The sequence below is a fragment of the Salvia hispanica genome, chromosome 3 (assembly GCF_023119035.1).
Source record: "Salvia hispanica cultivar TCC Black 2014 chromosome 3, UniMelb_Shisp_WGS_1.0, whole genome shotgun sequence".
Lineage (NCBI taxonomy): Eukaryota > Viridiplantae > Streptophyta > Magnoliopsida > Lamiales > Lamiaceae > Salvia > Salvia hispanica.
In genome coordinates, this window is record NC_062967.1 from 23,671,717 (window position 1) to 23,690,518 (window position 18,802).

At 34.1% G+C, this 18,802-nt stretch overlaps 3 protein-coding genes across 3 annotated transcripts; 1 reads left to right on the top strand and 2 right to left on the bottom strand.

Moving 5' to 3' along the window:
* The first annotated feature begins 716 nt into the window (after window positions 1–716).
* On the top strand, window positions 717–4,495 carry LOC125217122 (monosaccharide-sensing protein 2). Its single transcript, XM_048118949.1, has 6 exons — window positions 717–1,031; window positions 1,188–1,342; window positions 1,476–2,042; window positions 2,479–3,350; window positions 3,503–3,690; window positions 3,928–4,495. The coding sequence occupies exons 2-6, from the start codon at window positions 1,261–1,263 to the stop codon at window positions 4,370–4,372; spliced, it is 2,154 nt and encodes a 717-aa protein (XP_047974906.1). The 5' UTR covers window positions 717–1,031; window positions 1,188–1,260; the 3' UTR covers window positions 4,373–4,495.
* Window positions 4,496–4,964: 469 nt separating this feature from the next.
* On the bottom strand, window positions 4,965–8,683 carry LOC125214743 (MLO-like protein 10). The gene is made up of 15 exons (XM_048115879.1): window positions 8,379–8,683; window positions 8,046–8,103; window positions 7,771–7,973; window positions 7,498–7,617; window positions 7,242–7,302; window positions 7,050–7,138; window positions 6,887–6,961; window positions 6,698–6,786; window positions 6,555–6,604; window positions 6,423–6,463; window positions 6,175–6,348; window positions 5,998–6,033; window positions 5,839–5,906; window positions 5,693–5,753; window positions 4,965–5,601 (listed from the first exon to the last, which is right to left on the bottom strand). The coding sequence occupies exons 1-15, from the start codon at window positions 8,511–8,513 to the stop codon at window positions 5,149–5,151; spliced, it is 1,713 nt and encodes a 570-aa protein (XP_047971836.1). The 5' UTR covers window positions 8,514–8,683; the 3' UTR covers window positions 4,965–5,148.
* A 3,489-nt stretch (window positions 8,684–12,172) lies between these two features.
* LOC125214744 (protein STRICTOSIDINE SYNTHASE-LIKE 7-like) lies at window positions 12,173–17,927 on the bottom strand. Its single transcript, XM_048115880.1, has 4 exons — window positions 17,512–17,927; window positions 12,919–13,226; window positions 12,671–12,803; window positions 12,173–12,576 (listed from the first exon to the last, which is right to left on the bottom strand). The coding sequence occupies exons 1-4, from the start codon at window positions 17,893–17,895 to the stop codon at window positions 12,277–12,279; spliced, it is 1,125 nt and encodes a 374-aa protein (XP_047971837.1). The 5' UTR covers window positions 17,896–17,927; the 3' UTR covers window positions 12,173–12,276.
* Between the last annotated feature and the right edge of the window lie 875 nt (window positions 17,928–18,802).

Genomic DNA, 18,802 nt, shown 5'->3' on the forward strand with positions numbered 1-18,802 from the left:
GACGTTTATTTAACGAATACATTCATTGTTAGTTCAAATTACTTATACGTATGAGTGGGGGAATATCATATACTTCGTGCTAATTGTAACTAAAAACATATAATTTCTCTTTCAAAAACTAAACAACATGTAAATAAATCCAAAAACTCATCTATTTATATTAATTACTCCATATAAGTATTAATAAAACATAGTTTAAGTAGTAAAATTGGGTCTAGCAAGGCTCTCCATAGCCAAAAATCTTATGTTTAATTCCTTCTACTTGTTGTGTAATCAAAAGTTATACTCCCTCCGTCTCGGCTAAGATGACACATTGCTTAGCCGACACGAGATTTTTGGAGTTATTGGTTAAAGTGTTTAATTAGAAAGAAAAAATGTGGATGTAAGTATTAAAATAGAGAGATAAAGAAAGATGAATACACAAAATTGAAACAATCTCGTTATTTTATCATTCACCGCACACTAAATATCTCTATTAAAAGAATGGATGTGGTAATTTTAATAAAATAAATTGTAAATATAGTAATTAAAAAAGAGACTGAAAATTGACCGATTTGAATCTGGTGATACGCCTGAGGCAGAGATGGTATGTAGATTTGTTGCCAACTCACAAAGAATCTTTCCAAGAGAGAGACAGAGATTGCAATAAAATAGAGCCCAATGCCAACACCAACAGATCAGCGCTGCACGTTCTTGGATCGCCACTCATCTCCCTATTTCAACTCGCTTCTTTTTCGATCCCAAACTCACTGCCTTCTCTCTCCCTCTCTCCTCTCACGTTTTGCCAGCTCTACACTTCTTGTATTCATCACCATTGCCTCTCTTTGCTCCCCAATTAACTCTCAATTTAAATTAAAAGTTTTCTTCTGTCTCTTTCCCTCTCACCATTTTACCTAACACACATATATAAAGGAAAGGTTGCGCCTTTACTGGCATTGCATGTGCTGCCGTTTACATGCTGCGTGAGGGGCGTTGTTCTTGCAGTATCATCACATAGTTGATGGATTCCTTCAGGCCCTTTTGATTTCGAGGTATTTGCCTTTTAATTTTGAAGGATTTTGCTTGAAAATCTGTTCTTGATGTGCATTGCTTCCTACTTTGAAGATATTTTTGTATCATGTGAGCGAACGTGACGATCTATTGCTTTTTCTTTAATCTCTGTGCGTGTGTTTGATTTGTGTATACAGTGATATTGCAAAATCTGGGGCTTTGTCAATTTGGCTGGAGTCGGATTTCTTGTGAGGGAGTGTGAATTTTGCAATGATGAGAGGAGCTGTTTTTGTAGCTATTGCTGCCGCCATTGGTAACTTCTTGCAAGGATGGGACAATGCTACTATTGCAGGTCTGTTTGTTTTTCATTGTTTTGATGTTGAAGAAGATCAATTTAGGTATGGAGTAGTAGAAGATTAAATCTTGATCTTGAATCTAGCATTGATGTGGCATGAGATCTTTTAAAAATGCAAATTCTTTTTCAGGATCTGTGCTTTACATCAAGAGGGAGTTTCATTTGGAGACACGGCCTACAATCGAAGGGCTTATCGTTGCAACATCTCTGATTGGGGCAACGGTCATCACTACGTTCTCTGGGCCAGTGGCTGACTGGCTCGGACGTCGTCCAATGCTGATAATCTCATCTGTTCTCTATTTCCTTAGTGGACTGGTCATGTTTTGGGCTCCCAATGTGTACATTCTCCTTTTGGCTAGGCTCTTGGATGGTTTTGGGATTGGTCTCGCTGTCACTCTCGTTCCCGTCTACATATCCGAGACAGCCCCGCCAGAAATAAGGGGGTTGCTGAATACCCTCCCTCAGTTTACTGGCTCTGCTGGGATGTTTTTGTCATACTGCATGGTCTTTATGATGTCGTTGCAGGATTCGCCTAGTTGGAGAATGATGCTCGGGGTTCTTTCTATTCCTTCACTGTTCTATTTTGCCTTGGCATTGTTTTACCTGCCTGAATCCCCGAGGTGGCTGGTAAGTAAAGGAAGGATGAAAGAGGCCAAGAAAGTTCTGCAAGGCCTACGTGGACGAGAAGATGTCTCAGGTAAATTTCTCTTCAATCGTACTGTATAGTTAAGTTATGATTTGTAATGAGTTCTGAATTCTGATGATAGGATTTGAAGTTAAATGATCAAATCTTGTATGAGCTTTGAATGGTGTCGAATTCAAATCTATTTGAACTAATCTGGTATAGAGATTGTTAGGGTGGACCTTATCTATAACTCCTGATGTTTAACTTAGATGGATTTATGAGAGGAATATGGTCCAATCGGAACATACAGATAAAAGTAGATGCTAGAAGTCGAGTGTCTAATTTACCACTTGTGCGGTTAAACGAGTGTTTATAGCTCTTTGGTCAGTGAGACCCTTGTGGTTGCTCGATGTAGCAATATCTGGACATTCGAATAATAAGTATGCTCTGATTATCAAAAATTTTCTTGTTTAAGTATGTAATTCTTCTCTTGTCCTCTTGTCAACAGGTGAAATGGCTTTATTACTCGAGGGTTTAGATGTCGGAGGTGATACAGCCATAGAGGAATATGTCATCAGTCCCGATAACGATCTTGCTGGCCACCAAGATCATGAAGTGGAGAAAGATCGTATCAAATTATATGGCGCTGAAGAGGGCCAGTCCTGGATCGCCAAGCCCGTTGCTGGACAGAGCACTCTGGGTATGGTTTCCCGTCAAGGGAGTCTGGCTAACCGGAGCATGCTTATGGATCCGATGGTCACTCTCTTTGGCAGTGTTCACGAGAAGCTCCCAGAGATGGGAATGGGAAGCATGAGAAGCATGCTCTTCTCGAATTTCGGCAGTATGTTTAACGTAAACCCAGAAAATCAAGTTAAACACGAGCATTGGAATGAAGAAAACATGGAAAGGGATGAGGAAAATGCTGGATCCGATCATTCTGGAAACGAATCTGACGATGACATGAGGAGTCCTTTGATCCGCCATGATAGCAATGCTGAGAAGGATAATAACGGAGAGCAGCTCGGAAGTGTAGGAATCGGTGGTGGCTGGCAGCTAGCATACAGGAAGGACGAGAATAACGCAGGAGGTCTTAAGAGGATCTACTTACACCAAGAGGGCGGTGCTGCTGCATCCAGGCGCGGTTCGGTTATTTCCATAGCGGGAACTGAAGGACCGGCTGATGGCGACTTAGTCCATGCTGCTGCCCTAGTGAGCCATTCTGTTCTCCGTGCTGATGACGTCACCACTCATCAATCAATTGGTCTGGCAACGGACAAGAAACCGCAAGCTGCTGCTCAAGGTCCTGGCTGGAAGGATCTTTTCGAACCCGGAGTTAAGCATGCTCTTGTTGTTGGAGTAGGACTTCAAGTTCTTCAGCAGGTAATTGTTCGAGTTGATTTTCGTCTGCTGCATTTTAGTTGCTTCTTTAGTTACTTATCACTGAATAGCCCATTAATCCGATGGCCGTCGACATATTATCCCTGAAACTTCTTAGTGTTGATCCTACTGCTTTTCTTATCGATGCTATGCAGTTTTCTGGCATTAATGGAGTTCTCTACTACACGCCACAAATTCTGGAACAAGCCGGTGTGGGAGTTCTCCTTTCAAATTTGGGCCTCACCTCAGAATCCGCCTCTCTTCTCATCAGCGGACTAACTACACTGTTGATGCTTCCTAGCATCGGTGTTGCAATGAGACTCATGGATGTTGCTGGCAGAAGGTAATTCCAAATTCGTGATCTCAACGTGTACTGTTAGCGAATCTGTCTCGTGTTAAACAGGCGTTCCGTCATTCAAAAATACGTAAAACATGGTTTGTTTCTTTAGTTCTTTACTTTTGAGGATGTTAGGATTGATGTGCCTAACTTGTACCTAACTTGTTAGAAACACATTCAATCCCAGACAGTGACATTGTCCAAACACTCGTGTTCACCTTCATGTTTGTTTCTCCCGTGCAGATGGCTCCTCCTCTCGACTCTGCCTGTGCTTCTAGTGACGCTGATTATGCTGGTTCTTGGCAACGTGCTCGATCTGGGGTCAGTGCCTCACGCTGTGATCTCAACAGTCAGTGTGATCGTCTACTTCTGCACCTTCGTGATGGGGTTCGGGCCGATCCCAAACATCCTATGCTCGGAGATCTTCCCCACCCGCGTCCGTGGGCTCTGCATCGCCATCTGCGCCCTCACATTCTGGATATGCGACATCATCGTCACCTACAGTCTTCCCGTGATGCTCAACTCCATCGGCCTGGCAGGCGTCTTCTCCATCTACGCAGTCGTCTGCAGCATCGCGTGGGTGTTCACGTACCTCAAAGTGCCGGAAACCAAAGGGATGCCACTCGAAGTCATCACGGAGTTCTTCGCAGTGGGTGCGAAGCAAAATGCAGAGAGTGAAAACAACTGAAAGTGTGGTTGTTATGCTTTTGGATTTCATTTTTCATTGTATGTTCAGTTTCTGCAGTTGTTACATTCTTTAGATACAATTTACAAAGATTTTGGTATAAATTTTTGAGTTGTATTACCATTATATTGGGAATTGTTTTGGCTTGTTAAGTGAAGTTTGAATTGCTGGATATTTTTTCATAAGTAAAGGATTAGGATCAAAACGCGATTGACAATTAATTTTTTATAGAAATGTTAAATATGGACCAGGACATATTGTTTATGACCAGAAGCTAACACACTTATTGTAAAGGATCAATTTTTTTTTAAACAAATGTATGTTTGAGACAAATTCCTTTTTATAAAGAAAAAATATTCAAAGCATTAACTAAATCAAACATTCTTAAAGGAAAATTCAAAGCATTAACTAAATCAAACATTCTCGAAGGAAAATAAGCATTAATTAAATCAAACATTCTTGAAGGTACACTATGCAAGTGGTTAAACTAGAAATATGTTACTACTACAATTACAATCTAAAGAAATGTTGTCCTTCTATAAAGAGATTTAATTATTACTTATCACAGTTGAAAAAAATCTGAAAGATCCAAAAATATAAAATGGTGATTAAATTTTTTTAAAATTTCGAACATAAACAAAATTTATTAAAATGTACACAAAAATATCTAAATATCTAATCACAAGTGCCTCCTGCCACTTTAAAATTTTGCACATTTAAATACAGAAGCAAATATAGAGTAAATCTCGAGTAAAAATCCAACAAGCATTCTGCCAACCTCACTTCTGCTGGGTGGGAGCCGGGCGCACGAACGAGAAATCATCTTCGTTCCTCGTTTCCTGTCCATTCAGAGCGAATTCCCTGTCATGCTCGTCATCAAGATGATGCTCATCAATGTCGTGGTCGTGGTCGTGATCCAAAGGATCATTGGACCTTATGATCAAGCTGGCCGTCGGTGGTGGAGGCGTGGATGGATCCTCGATATCAGATGCATCATGGTCTTCATAACCAAATCCCCGAGTCGAGTGACCGGTGGTCTTGAAACGCTGAAGCATCGCGCCCGTAGGGTGGAACGGTGACCCCATTGAAGATGTTGGGCTCGCGTTCCCACCTAAGGTTCGCGTAGGGGTGCTTCCTCCCCGCCCCTGCTTCTTCTTCACCGCCATGTGCCACTTCTTGAGGGCCTTAGACGTTTGCTCATCGAATATGGTTTTCTTCATGCTTGACCCCATCTAGATTTTGATAGTTTTGGACATTTTAGAAAATTCTCCCTATATATATAATGCATAGAAATTTACCAAGAAAATAATGCATCAAGATTACCTGAGCAATGAGGGCATATAGTGGAAGTGTAATGTAGCTACACAAACATAGGACAAAAACCCTATAACATCAACACCAAATTGAAGTCATTAATCAAGAATGCTAGGAACCACGATAGGTAAAACCTAGCGTCGAATATCACTTACCCTACACCAATCTTGATAATCACAAGTCCGAGATTCTCATGGATGCAAGAATCGATTCCAAACTCATACTGCACATGATTTTTTTTTCTCTAGTTAGTGATATTGTGTGTGGAAAGTTTTATATCAGTATTGATAATAAGGTTGATGAGGGATCATTACCCAAATCCACAAGAAGTATGTCAATTGGAAAGCATTCTGCATAAGAAAATCAAGTGTATTAGCATACGAGCACGAGTCTATAAACTTAATTCTCATTTTCGTTACCCTTTTACAGTAAACGGTCGTATGCAGCTATGAGTTCGAATATGTTGGTTGTAAAGGAGAATCCTTGAGTACCTGAAAAAGTGCAAAGTGAATGAGATGCAGCACCAGCCGGGGCCGACCAAACCAGAAATATTTGTCGGAGCCTTGAACGAGGGGTATGCCCTGGACTACTGCATGTCTCTCTGTTATCTCAAGGGCCATTTTTGTCAAAATAGCTTGTAGCTTCGTGCCGACAGCCAATATTATCTGAAAAGAAGCATTATGTCAATGTGTTTTTCTTCTTATGTATTTGTAACTTGTATTAGTAATAAGGATCTTACAATCACAGGAACTAAGGATGCCCAAAACAGTGCTTGCCATCCTGAAATAGTTTGAACAAATAAAACAATATGTCAAGAGATCAAATATGACCCGAGGAATCATATCGCAGCTCTACATTAACAGTAACATACCGTGAACATTTATGAGCAAGAAAACCACAAATGATCCCCACAAAACTGGGCTGAAAAAGAGAAATAAGTCATATATTAGTGCCTGAGAGAGAATTCTAAGCTGATTACACAGAAACTAAGCATTCAATCAAGAATATCTCTACCTTACTCCCACAACAGTCTTAAAGTCATCTTCTAGTGAACGTTTGATGTATTTTTGGAAGTTGAACTTGCTTCCAGGGGCCAAATGAACCTAAAAACCAAGCAAAGATCTATTACAAAAGTCCGGATGAAGCAGCCAAAATGACTACCTAGGTCACTGAAAAAGACAATGGACACGAAATAAGACTCACGGAAATGAAACCGTTTCGTAACGTCATGTAATCAGATTTGCTAACAGACCTAATGAATTGTCGGAAAAAACACCCCTGCATGAAAGATAAGCATCAGCAAGCTACAACGATAAAGTAACCACAGAAAATCAAGAACAAAAAAAAACATGAAGCTGAATCTCACAATGTAGAAAAAGATAGGTATCCGTGTCCAGAAACTAGTGTGCGCCCTCACGAAAGATGTCTCATGAGTAAGCCTGAATCTTGAAGGATCTGCAAGGTCCAGATAGATTGATAAGCATGCCTACTCATGTAAGAAGATAAATTAAGATACACAAGTTTGGAAAAATGAAGCAAAGTGTATGTTGTGATGTACCATTAGAAAACTCATAGTCGTGGGAGGTAGTCTCCTGCTCCCATCCTTTCCAACCACGAATCTACACAACATTTAGATACAACATATTAATATATGGATATATTGATCCAAAAGACTCCGTGTAGATCATTTTTTGCTTCTGCAAAAAATGCAATCTCCTCCATATATGTTAATGAAACCATTCGATAAACCAGTTCGATACATGAGAAAGACAAACAGATGCAAATATACAGAAAAAACAAACATTGAGATGTACCTTAAGCTTTCCAAGTCCCATAGTGATAGCACTGTAGAGCACGTGCAAGACTGCTAAAAAGAATATAAGAATATGTATCTGATGCAGTCCATCCACTGTTATAAGTGGTACAAGCCCCTTCTGAAAATGTCAAGATTAGTTAAGCAATTAGATTGTGCCTTTATTGAGACATAGACCTCACAGAAATTCACACTACACATTCTGTTTCAGGTATATTGCTATGGGACCTATCTGTTTTAGCAGAAGCACATATTATTACTCAAGTAAACTTACATCTGTACATTTAGTAGACGATTTGCCAGCTAAAACACGGCGATCAAACGACAAAAGCCTGCGACGGCCCTCTTTTTCCTCACCAGGGTCTTTTGCTTTACAAGGCAGCATGATATCAGCAGCACCTTTAGGTATGCAGATTTCAGCAATGTAGTATTGACTGAATACAAGGGTCAGAGAGATGAAACCAAGAATCATCAACTCTGCAGCAAACAAAACAAATCGAGTCAATAAAAACTCAAATCTTAGCATCAAAAGAAAACAAGATGATCTACCTGCTTTGACCTTCTCCAGCGCCTCATACAGAGCCTTCTTATGCCTATCTGTTAACCACTGCAAAAACAATTTCACCACTCCCATTATTCACATGAATTAAGCCATCTATAAACACAAATGCCAAACAAGACAAGCAATAAAGATACAATTTTTAACAGCAAGAAAAGCATGATCAACTCAAGAACTCAAAACATTTCCTAATAAGTCCAAACCAAAACAGAAAGAAACACAAAAACCCAATAATCAAATCAAGATACAATTTTTCAGAGCAAAAAAAAAACAGAGGCCTAAAAAGCAGACCATTAAGGTCAACGGAGGTGGATCTTTCTTACCGTTCCAACTTTGTGGAGGAGTTTTTCAAGGACAATAGAGATGATTATGATGACAGCACAAACACCAGCAACTGCCCATGTTGCTGTGTACTGAAGATCTCTCTCCTTATCCCCATAACTAGACTCACCAGCCATGGAAATCCAAGGTCAATCAGAAAAGACCTTCCACTTTTGCTAGCAATTCTTCAGCTATCAGCTGCTCTTTTCTCAAAAACAGCTGCTAATTCTTCTTTTTTCTTTCCACAAAGGAATAATGGAAAATATCAAGTAATATGCCGTGGAATTTATACTCTACAAATGCGTGTTTAGAAGATATGGTTGAAGAAATAGGCAATGTATGACTGTAGTTGGTAGCGACAGCCCATTTATTGGACTGTTCTTGCTTTTTGAGCGGTTATTATATTATTAATATGATTATGTAAATTCTCGGTTTTGGCACGTCGTTTATGAATGTAATTACTGCTAATTACTAAGTAATTAGTTTTATTATTCTTAATTAAATCTAGATCTGGTCTTGGGATAGTGTAACATTTTTATTCTTACGTACTTCAAAATTTAAGCTTGATTGTCAGAATTCAATATTTTTGTTTGTATAAAAAAAAGTATTGATGTTGGATTAAAATTATTAATGTGATTAACCAAATGCAAAGCACGTTGACTTTTTCTGGAATATTTTAAGCTCGCCAGCTAAATTCAACGTTGACGCTATAGGGAGGACCATAATTGTGTTCTAATTGCTTTATTAAATTAAAATCTTAGAAACAAATGCTACATTTAGTACTAGTATAAATGCTGAATTAGTCAACAAATGATATTTATTTTTTAGTTAAATTAAAGAGGTGTCAATAGTACTACAGGTTTTGGTTTTTGGAATAATAAAATTAGTGAATATAAAATGGACATTAATATTGAAGGTTTTCAGAGGACTAAAATGAACACAAAATGGTCATAGATATTGAAGCCGCCAGTTTAAAGTGTAATAGTATATTAATTATAGCGTTAAGCACAAGCGATGTGTAATGTTTTAATACTCCCATTAATTAATATTGTACCACACACAAAGAATATTTGTGTACAATGCATTAAACTAAAAATGAAAGAGGCACTAAATTAAATGACAAGAAAGAAGTCATTAAAGACAGAGGTTTCGTCTATCTTTAAGTTAATTTAAGCTTAAATCGTTTACAGTTTACACTTTAGATTATCCTTACAAATTTGTACTAAAATAAAATAACTGAAAATAAAAAAATCCTAATATGAAAGCAACAGTAACGGGAGTGAAAGAAGAAGTCAATAGGAAATGTGGATTAAAATAGTAATGGCATGATTAGGTCATATTCCAATTTGTATCCCCTTTTTTTATTTCTTGTTATATTATTATATTGTATTTGTACACGTATAATTTAAATAATACAATAAAACTTTTCTCGTGCGCGCGCTATGAACTTCTACAGTTTGCAAAAGAGGGCGAGGCGGCAGTATAATACTCCTACTAAAAAAATTATAGTGTTAAATTTGATTCATCAATTAAGAAACATTTATATCTAAGTTTCTAGATGGCACTACTAGGAAAGTTACAATTGAAAAAAATCCTCGTGAAATAGAACGATGAGGCAGCTTATTCATTCAATAAATTGAAAGTTCGAATTATCATGAAAATAAATAGAAAACTATTGCTCATCACTCATTTTGAAATGGTAACGTTCCACATAATAATACTGACATTCACCTTTATTGTCTTAATCAAATCATGCTCCAAATCAAATAAGTAAATATCCATCCAACCTCATCTTATTTTCTGTGGGCTATATTGCCCTCTTAGCTAGCACTAGCATCTCATTTCCAATTATGCGTAAAGTTTGAATTTGTACGTTGATGTTTTTGTTTTTTTATTTTGAAATAGGAGTATGAGTTAGATCATCATTGCCGAAATAAATTACTCCAAACTTATAATTTACCTCTAGGTGAGACTAATCATTTGACCTGGTCTACTCTATCTGGATCTTATTTTTGTCTTTCTTATTTATTTTTAGTATTTGTACCCACTTGCAAGTTGCAATATATACTCTTGCGCGTAAGAGGCGCACTATTTTGTGGACTATCATTACTTTCAAAAATCAAATAACTAATTCTATTGTTTTTAAAAAAAAATTAAGCACCAAAATATATCATGATAAAGACTCATTCCGTAATTTGGCGTGTTTCGAGATTCACTCTATGTCAAATCTTCAGTTCTACGACAATAAACTTATATATTGCTAAACAAAATTTTGGTGCTAATGATAAGAAGAATTTTCGGTGTAGGTATTATATATTAATATAATTATTCTCTAATTAACTTGATTAGTTTTTTTTGTTTTTTTAATAAACGAAGTTGTAATGGGAATCCGCGTGGCATATTATATTATACTAGTATTACTTATTTAAGGTTGGTTTGCGTCCATGCAACTTCATGGAGTTAGATGACTTATTCAACTAGTACTTATTTTTATTTAATAATTATCTCCCTGTTTCAACTACTTATTTTTATTTATTGCTGTATTTATTTTCCTTTCAGGCTTAAAGTTCTTCAATCAGTCATTTATATATTTAAATTTGATGGAGACTTGACTTGCAACTTGGTCTAGTTAGTTTTTTGTCCCTTTATATATATATCATTGGTATGTTGGACTTTTCATATTAGCTCCACTTATTGATCATAGAAATATAAAAGAGGGAAAATCTATTGGTGTAAAGGGGAGGGAAGCTTGACCGCAACTATATTAAATCAATTGGTGTAATACCAATTGGAACGAGAAACAAATTACCCCAACTAAACTTTGAAAATAAAAAAGAATTCAAAGAAGCATGAATAGTTATATTTGCAATATACATCAATTATATTCTCTTTAGACGATATTTTCTTTACAGTAATGTTATCCTATATCATATTTCAATCACAAATTTAATGTTGATAGCGATGTGTATTCTAACATGAAATAATTTCTAGTACTATAAAGTATTCAAAACATTAAAGGTTATTACTCTATTCTTTATATTCCTATCCAATATGTATGCATCTACTTTACACTATGTCCGCCGATGTGTGCATGTAGGCAATTTTGGCTCCACACCATCTAAAATTTGAGATTTTAAATTTTTGATAAAATTATAACGAATCAAAAGTAAGCTGTACCGGAATAATATTCTAATTAATTATGTGAAAAGTTTTTTGATATACTATGTACCAAAGAAAATATAATTCGGTAGTACCACTTGACTCTTGACATATAAGTTGTCGGCCACGTCTTTAAATTCTCCGACAAGGACTACTTCCTATCCATATAAGATTAAACAATTTGATCTTGGAGTATATTATTATTGTTAATATCAGGAATATAATATGCTAAATTACAAGAAAAGTGCAGTATAACTTTAGACCGGAGAGAAGTAAATATGAAATTAGTGTTTTACCATATTCATTTAATCTCAAGTTTTTCTTTTCCAAAAAAAGTGATTGGGTACATCGCTCTTTCTTTGTTTCTCAATCTTCAATTTGGGTTTGATTCACACCTTAATAACTTCATGTCACACTCATGAATTGGCGTGTTCATCTTTGACTGTTTGAATTCGTACTCATCCATAGTTTTAATCGTATTCTAATGTCTTAATCTTAATTCTATTATTAAATCACAATAATGATTATATAATAAACCTGAAATTTGAGCATCCGCAGCTTCTAATCTGTGTGTTATTTAGCATATTCTTTGTAGTTGCATAAATGTGAGATAAAGAAATTAAATTGAGACGGCCACTAAAAGTTTGAACTTAAAAATAAAATCCATGGTAACATACATGCTTTATTATTCATTATAGTTTAAGTAAACATACATATATGACATATATACCACTTAAGATCTCACGATGGCAGAGTGGTGGTGGCGGTGGCGGTGGCGGTGGCCGGAAATAGAGTCAAGTCGAGTCGAGTAATGTAGGGTGAGATCAAAGAACCACAATACAGATAGTGGCTAAGTTTGTTGCAACATGTAGCATATGAAACATCTGCATCGTAGTAATGTGCAACGGCTTTCCCCTCCAAATTAACCGCAATAGTCCCTCCATTTCTCTCCGTCTTAGGCCGCAATCCGTACTTGTCTAGCATCGCTATCGCCTTTCTAATCCACGGGCGTTGCCGTAGCATCTTCGAAAAACTCGAATCCTATCCAAATCAATAAATAAACACGCATGAGTAGTCACAAAATCTCGTCAGTACATGTCACATGTATAAAATAAATAAATAAATATTATATTACCGTGGCTAGTGCAATCCAATAGAGGCCGTCGCCATCGTGTCGGATGTTGTCGGGCAATCCGGGCAGATTATCAACAAACATTTCGACCGACCCTGCTCGGGGGCCTTTAATATAGTACTTCTTGCACCTCATCCTGCATTAAAAATAAACCGGATTTAATTTATTCATCAAAATTTCCTAATGTATATTTTTGTTACTCTTAAATTGAATTCATGGCTCCGTCCCTATATGCAATGAGAGAAACTTACATTACAGTTTCACAGACAATGACAAAAGTTTGATCAGCGGAGAGGGTGACACCATTAGCAAAGTAGAGGTCTTTCAACAGAATTGTTGTTTTTTTAGTTGATGGATCATAGCTCAAGAATCTACCGTGAGGTCTACCTTCCATCAATTCTAAGAAGGCCTGATCGACATTGTATTTGTAGGAGGCATCGGTGAAGTAGAGCTTTCCGTCGGGGCCGATATCGACTGCATCGGTAAACTTGAATTTGAGGCCTTCGGCCTCATCAGTTAATACTTGTATTACACCATCTCTACTTATGTTTAGTAGCCCCTGCAATCACAGTCACGAATGCACATAATTTTTTTGGATTGAATATCAATTTGAAAAATTGAATCTCATAATTAAATATATTTATGTTTGGTTCATGATATTGAATAGTAAGGAGCCATATTCACCGTCTCCAACAAAAATAAATTAAATTAAAGAAAAGAGTAAGCAATAATTAGCAAATGCGTGCCCATATATATTTAAATTATCTTGCCAACCAAATAACTTTTTTTCATGAATTAATCTTTATTTATCTCGTATTGTATCATATTATAATTGTCAAAACAACTGAACACCACCTAAATATATAGACAAGATAATCATGTAGCATCAAGTATATGTGATATGTCATTGATGTTATATTACTTTTTATGTCTCATTAAAATAGTCTCTCATTTTTTTTGGTCTTAGTAAAAAAATTAGTCATCGTCTATTTTGTAAATTTCTCTTTTAATGGACCACGTTCTCCAGCAATACACTATTTACTTTTCTTTCTATTTCTCTTATATATTACCCATTGCACACTGAAACTCGTGTCGGTTCCAAAATTAATTTTTAGGGATGAAGGGAGTATACGTTTACTATAACTTTTGAGTTGATTGATTCAAAACTCGTAATTATATTAGAAAAATAATTACTCCTACGTACTTATGATAATATTAGTACTATATTTTATTCACGTTCCAAATGGAAAGTCATTTGAAAATTGCTATACTAATCACTTTAAATACAGTGTATAATTTTTGTCTAAAGAGATGAAATTAAAGATAATTTCTAGATTCAACTGTTAAGATATCCGAATGATAATACACGTCGGCTGAATATCTGGTGGAATATTTTAGGATTTTTTAGAGTTGAGTGCACAATCTTTTAAGGCCGATATTAAATGGGCCCAAAATCCAAATGCACCGATTCCAACTGTTGACAGAATTTATCAATCGAATTCGAATCTCAATTAACAAGTCATTTACGAATCACAACCTCTCGACTATAAAGTAAGTATTTCATTTAAATAAATGAAAAATATTTCAGAGACATAGTGGCATTGCATAGGGTGCAATTAGTAATTTTGTATTTAATTTTTTTTTATTCAAATTATAGTTTATAAATATACCTTATTGCCGCTACATGTATAATTATCTAATCAAGGAGTATTAGTTAAGATCTACTCCATAAGAGTGCTTCATTAACGGAAATATATACCGATTTAGCTGGGACCTACATTTGAATTAATTGATCCATATCAATTTTTTACACTATTCACTTATCAATTTTTTACATGTGCTTTAAAAATAAAAGAATCAAAAAATAAGAAAAAATGTCAACAATTTTCGTTAATAATGACAAAATAATCAAACATATATTCAAAAATGTTAAAATTTTGAATGCTTAAAATTAATACAGTACTAAATTTTTATTTAATTTCTTCACATATTTTTCTATTTTTCTCACTACTTTATCTTTTAATTTTTGGAACGGCACGTCAAATCTTGATAAAAAAAAATGACATGTTTTTAACTCATCATTAACATTTAAAGCTATAAACTTTATATTTTCTCTTTTTCTTTCTAAAAGATTGAGTTTTCAGCTCAATTCACATTAACATGTAACAAATTTAAAGTTGATAGTATAATATACAAATACTAAATGAATTAACAATTTCATTTTAAGAATTTTATAATTTTAATTAATTCTTTACTTTTAAAATATTACTAATTTCTAATAAATTCTTAGTTTTGGATTTCACAGTCAAACCTTTATGACAAAATACTCACATGTTTTTAACTTATCCATTTAATATTTTCTTTATATTTAATAAACTACTAGAATTCTTAGCTCAATACTGTGTACTATGCAACAAACTATAATTTGATATAGTATATCATAGTATGTTAATACTCCCTCTGCCCACAAAAAGTATGAACTTTGAATTCGATAGGATTTTAATGCATTATTGGTAAGTAAGAAAGAGATAGATAGAGGAAGTTTTTTAAGTATTGTTAGCGGAGAATGGATCGCATCTCATTAGAGAGAAGAGGGTTTCCAAAATTGGAATGTTCATATTCTTTGGGGACGGATGAAAAAGGAAATAGTCCAAACCTATATAAAAAAATTATCATATTTTAAGCTCATTTATTTAATATTTCAAACCTTCATATTTAATATTTACTCTTTTTTTATTAAATATAGTACTAGAGTCTTAGCTTAATTCTTCATGTAATAAACTAAACTTTGAGAAATAATAGTACATTAATAATAATTGAGTTCACATTTTTAATTAAAAGAATTTCATAATTTTGATTTTAACTTTTTATTTTTTAAATTTGATTTTTTAATTATTACAATTTTAAATAAGTAGAAAGATTGTAATTTTGTTGAATATATACTTTCAAGAAAATACAGATAAAAATATAAAGAAATAAAAAGGAAAACGTGTGTGGTTATGTTAGTCAAGCATCACTTTAATGTACCATATTAACTGAAATTCTTCACATTAAAATCCCCTAAAATTAGAATTATCCATAATTACACTATTAAGGATATATTAGTCAAAATGTATACTATATTTATGGCAAAAAGCCATAGGGATATTTTGTCTCTAAATCACTACCCTAAATAAATTTGCTAGATGTTCGAATTCCAGCTTCGATTTAAACTAATTCGGATGAACTTAAGATTTCAAATTTTAAGATAATTCGTAAGTAATTTCTGAGTTTGCACATGCAAAAATATTGGAACAATATATTGTTAGCGATTTATAAACATGATATTACGTCCTTTTTATTTGAAAAAAATATATCCCTAACTGACTTGATTGACATTTTTACGTAATCCTATGACATTTTAAACTTTTTATAATAGTTTGGGTATTCGATTTGCATTTTATTTTTGTTTAATACCTGAATGATACTAGAGTACTATTTAAGGTTTTGGCATATGGAGTATTTAAATTTATTTCTTTTCTTTTATTTCCTTTTTCAAAGTGTATATATGTTAAATAATAGTACAAGTATAATTTTTTCTGTACTAAATATAAATCGTTTAGAAATTTTGTTGAAGTAGTACATCAGTTTGTACGTAGTATAAGTATACTAGTACTATGTGAAACAAATAAAAATAAGAATTTGGGGATATCATAATTAGAAATCTAAATAATTAACTACTCCTACTTCAGCTTCAAATTTCTCAAAACACCCTTCACTAGCTATGATGATTTTTTCTATTTATATTAAATTTCAATAAAATCAATGTAATCAAATGAATATAGTATTATTTTTAAATAATAATATATAATTAAAAATTAATATAATTGTTCTAAAATTTAATGAATAAAATTCAAAATTAAGCAAAAAAGCATGTTCGGATTTGTTTAAGGACTGGAAACGAAAACAAGAAAAAAGGTAAAGAAATTGGTGAAGAGGAATTGTGTTTCATTATAATATTGTACTCCTACTAGTATTATCATAGGGCTACTCTAGTTGACTAGGAAAATATTTTAGAGCTAGTTAGTCTAGTCTAGTCTAGATAAAATTTTATGTCAATTATTTTTATTTGTTAACATAATAGTATATTATATACTCCCTCCATTCCATAATAATAATAATAGAGTCATTTCATTTTGCGCACTCATTTTGAAAAAATAATTATAAATAGTTAAAGTGGAGAAAAAGTAAATTAAAAGAGAGAATATTGTAGATAAGACTCTTCTCTACATTATTCTCTCTCTTACTTTACTTTCTCTCCACTTTAACTATTTAATATCATTTTTTCAAAACGAGAGCAGAAAATGAAATACCTCTATTACTTTGGAACGGAGGAAGTACTACATAAACTGATGTAGTAATTTATTAAAAATTCTAAAAAAAATTAGTAATGGAGACTTGAGTTTACATTGTTTGATATATTTTGAGAAAAATAAATGCATAAATATATATATAAATATATCAAGAAATTTCAAATATTACTAGTATATCAGGTACTTTGACAGAAACCTAGTAGTATAACATAAATTTAACAGAAACCTAGTACTAGTATTAACATAAATTTGATACTAAGCTAGTACATATAGTCTTAAAGTATCTTTAAAGAATGCAAGCTCAATAGTTTAAGGACTTTTAATGCAATTTACTCTTAATATTAAAGATAATATGTTTTCTGTGACAGTTGTTAGGACATTTCTTTTCAATGCAAAGATCAATAACACAGTATGTAAAGATTAAACGGATAAATATTAAAACGATAAAGAGAATAAATTAGTAGAGATGAAAAATCGAGTTTATAGAGTGACCTTGAACGCATCGGCGACAATTACTTCACCGTGGAAGCCGTGAGCGATCCCGAGCGGCCTTCCGCCCGTGTTGACCCACTTCTCCACCACTGACTCGGCAACGGAGTCCTTGAAAGCCACCTTGCTGATCCACCCGTCCTCGCCTCCGGTGTAGATGAGGCCAGTTTGGGGTTCATGCGCAATATCCTCCGGGGACACCAGCTCGCCCTCTCCGATCCTCTCCGAACCGCTCAGCATCCTGTTGTTTCGCTTCGGCGCCGCCAGAGCCAGCTCGTACTCCGGAAACACCGCCGGATCGAACGTTGCAAAACTGTACAGAAGCGCCGCTGCCAAAACCGCTACCGCGGCGGCGACGGCGTATGGTACAGGGACTATGCTTGCCATTGCTTGAGATCTCTCAGTCACTAACAAAAACTCAATTTTATGTTTTATTGAGATTGAAACATGATTGCTATGACTACTAGCCTTAAATATACTTATTTGTTTGGACGATCAACTAATTAAATATGAGGAGTATATATTGAGGAGTGATTAGAGACATAATGTTTCTATGCCATAATACCCTTATGTCACTTTGCCATAAGTGTAATTTATATTTTGACTTATATACCCTAATGTTATTTTAGAAAGATAGCTTAGATTATGAAAATTAAATCAGATAGTATTTATTGATCTATAGTTTTAATTAGAGTATTTTAAGTCTTAATTATAATTTTATGGAATGGTGCGACAATTTGATTTTATTTTCTTTGCATACTTACTTAACGGTATAAACTTTATCAATTAAATAATAATTTTTAAAACATACATACTTTTTACGAGAAAGAGCTCATACGATTAAATTATTGCTCTTAAAAATATAATTTACGGAGTACTATTTTATTTATAAAAGTTACTCTATTACTTTAATAGTTTAAATATATTATATAGGACTAAAATTATAATTCTTCTAAGTAAAAGTTAATGTTTTTAACTAATAAAAGTTATTCTTCTTACTAATAAAAGTTATTATTGTAATACTATAAAATATCATTATTTTGAATAAAAATTACTCTATACTAGTATTATTTTTGTGAATAAAAATTATTGTTATGATCAATGAAAGGTATTGCTTTTAAATGATCAATAGTCGTTTTGCATTTATCATGTGATGATTCAAACCCTTAATTCGACCTATTGAATGGAAGCATATTATCAATTAAGTTGCACTTCATCATCTTATAAAAATTACTCCAAAATTTAATATTTTTGTTCTTTGATTAATAGATACATTCATTTGCAATGTTATACT

Bases quoted from the DNA above. Each gene is read 5' to 3' on its own strand.
- LOC125217122 (XM_048118949.1), top strand. From the start codon at position 1,261: ATGATGAGAGGAGCTGTTTTTGTAGCTATTGCTGCCGCCATTGGTAAC. The intron at 1,343-1,475 runs GTCTGTTTGTTT...ATTCTTTTTCAG, and splicing joins GGACAATGCTACTATTGCAG to GATCTGTGCTTTACATCAAG. The intron at 3,351-3,502 runs GTAATTGTTCGA...GATGCTATGCAG, and splicing joins GACTTCAAGTTCTTCAGCAG to TTTTCTGGCATTAATGGAGT.
- LOC125214743 (XM_048115879.1), bottom strand. From the start codon at position 8,513: ATGGCTGGTGAGTCTAGTTATGGGGATAAGGAGAGAGATCTTCAGTAC. The intron at 8,104-8,378 runs GTAAGAAAGATC...TTGTTTTTGCAG, and splicing joins TCCTCCACAAAGTTGGAACG to TGGTTAACAGATAGGCATAA. The intron at 6,349-6,422 runs GTAAGATCCTTA...GCTTCTTTTCAG, and splicing joins CATCCTTAGTTCCTGTGATT to ATAATATTGGCTGTCGGCAC.
- LOC125214744 (XM_048115880.1), bottom strand. From the start codon at position 17,895: ATGGCAAGCATAGTCCCTGTACCATACGCCGTCGCCGCCGCGGTAGCG. The intron at 13,227-17,511 runs GTCACTCTATAA...CTGTGATTGCAG, and splicing joins TTGTCGCCGATGCGTTCAAG to GGGCTACTAAACATAAGTAG. The intron at 12,577-12,670 runs GTAATATAATAT...TGATTTGGATAG, and splicing joins ATTGGATTGCACTAGCCACG to GATTCGAGTTTTTCGAAGAT.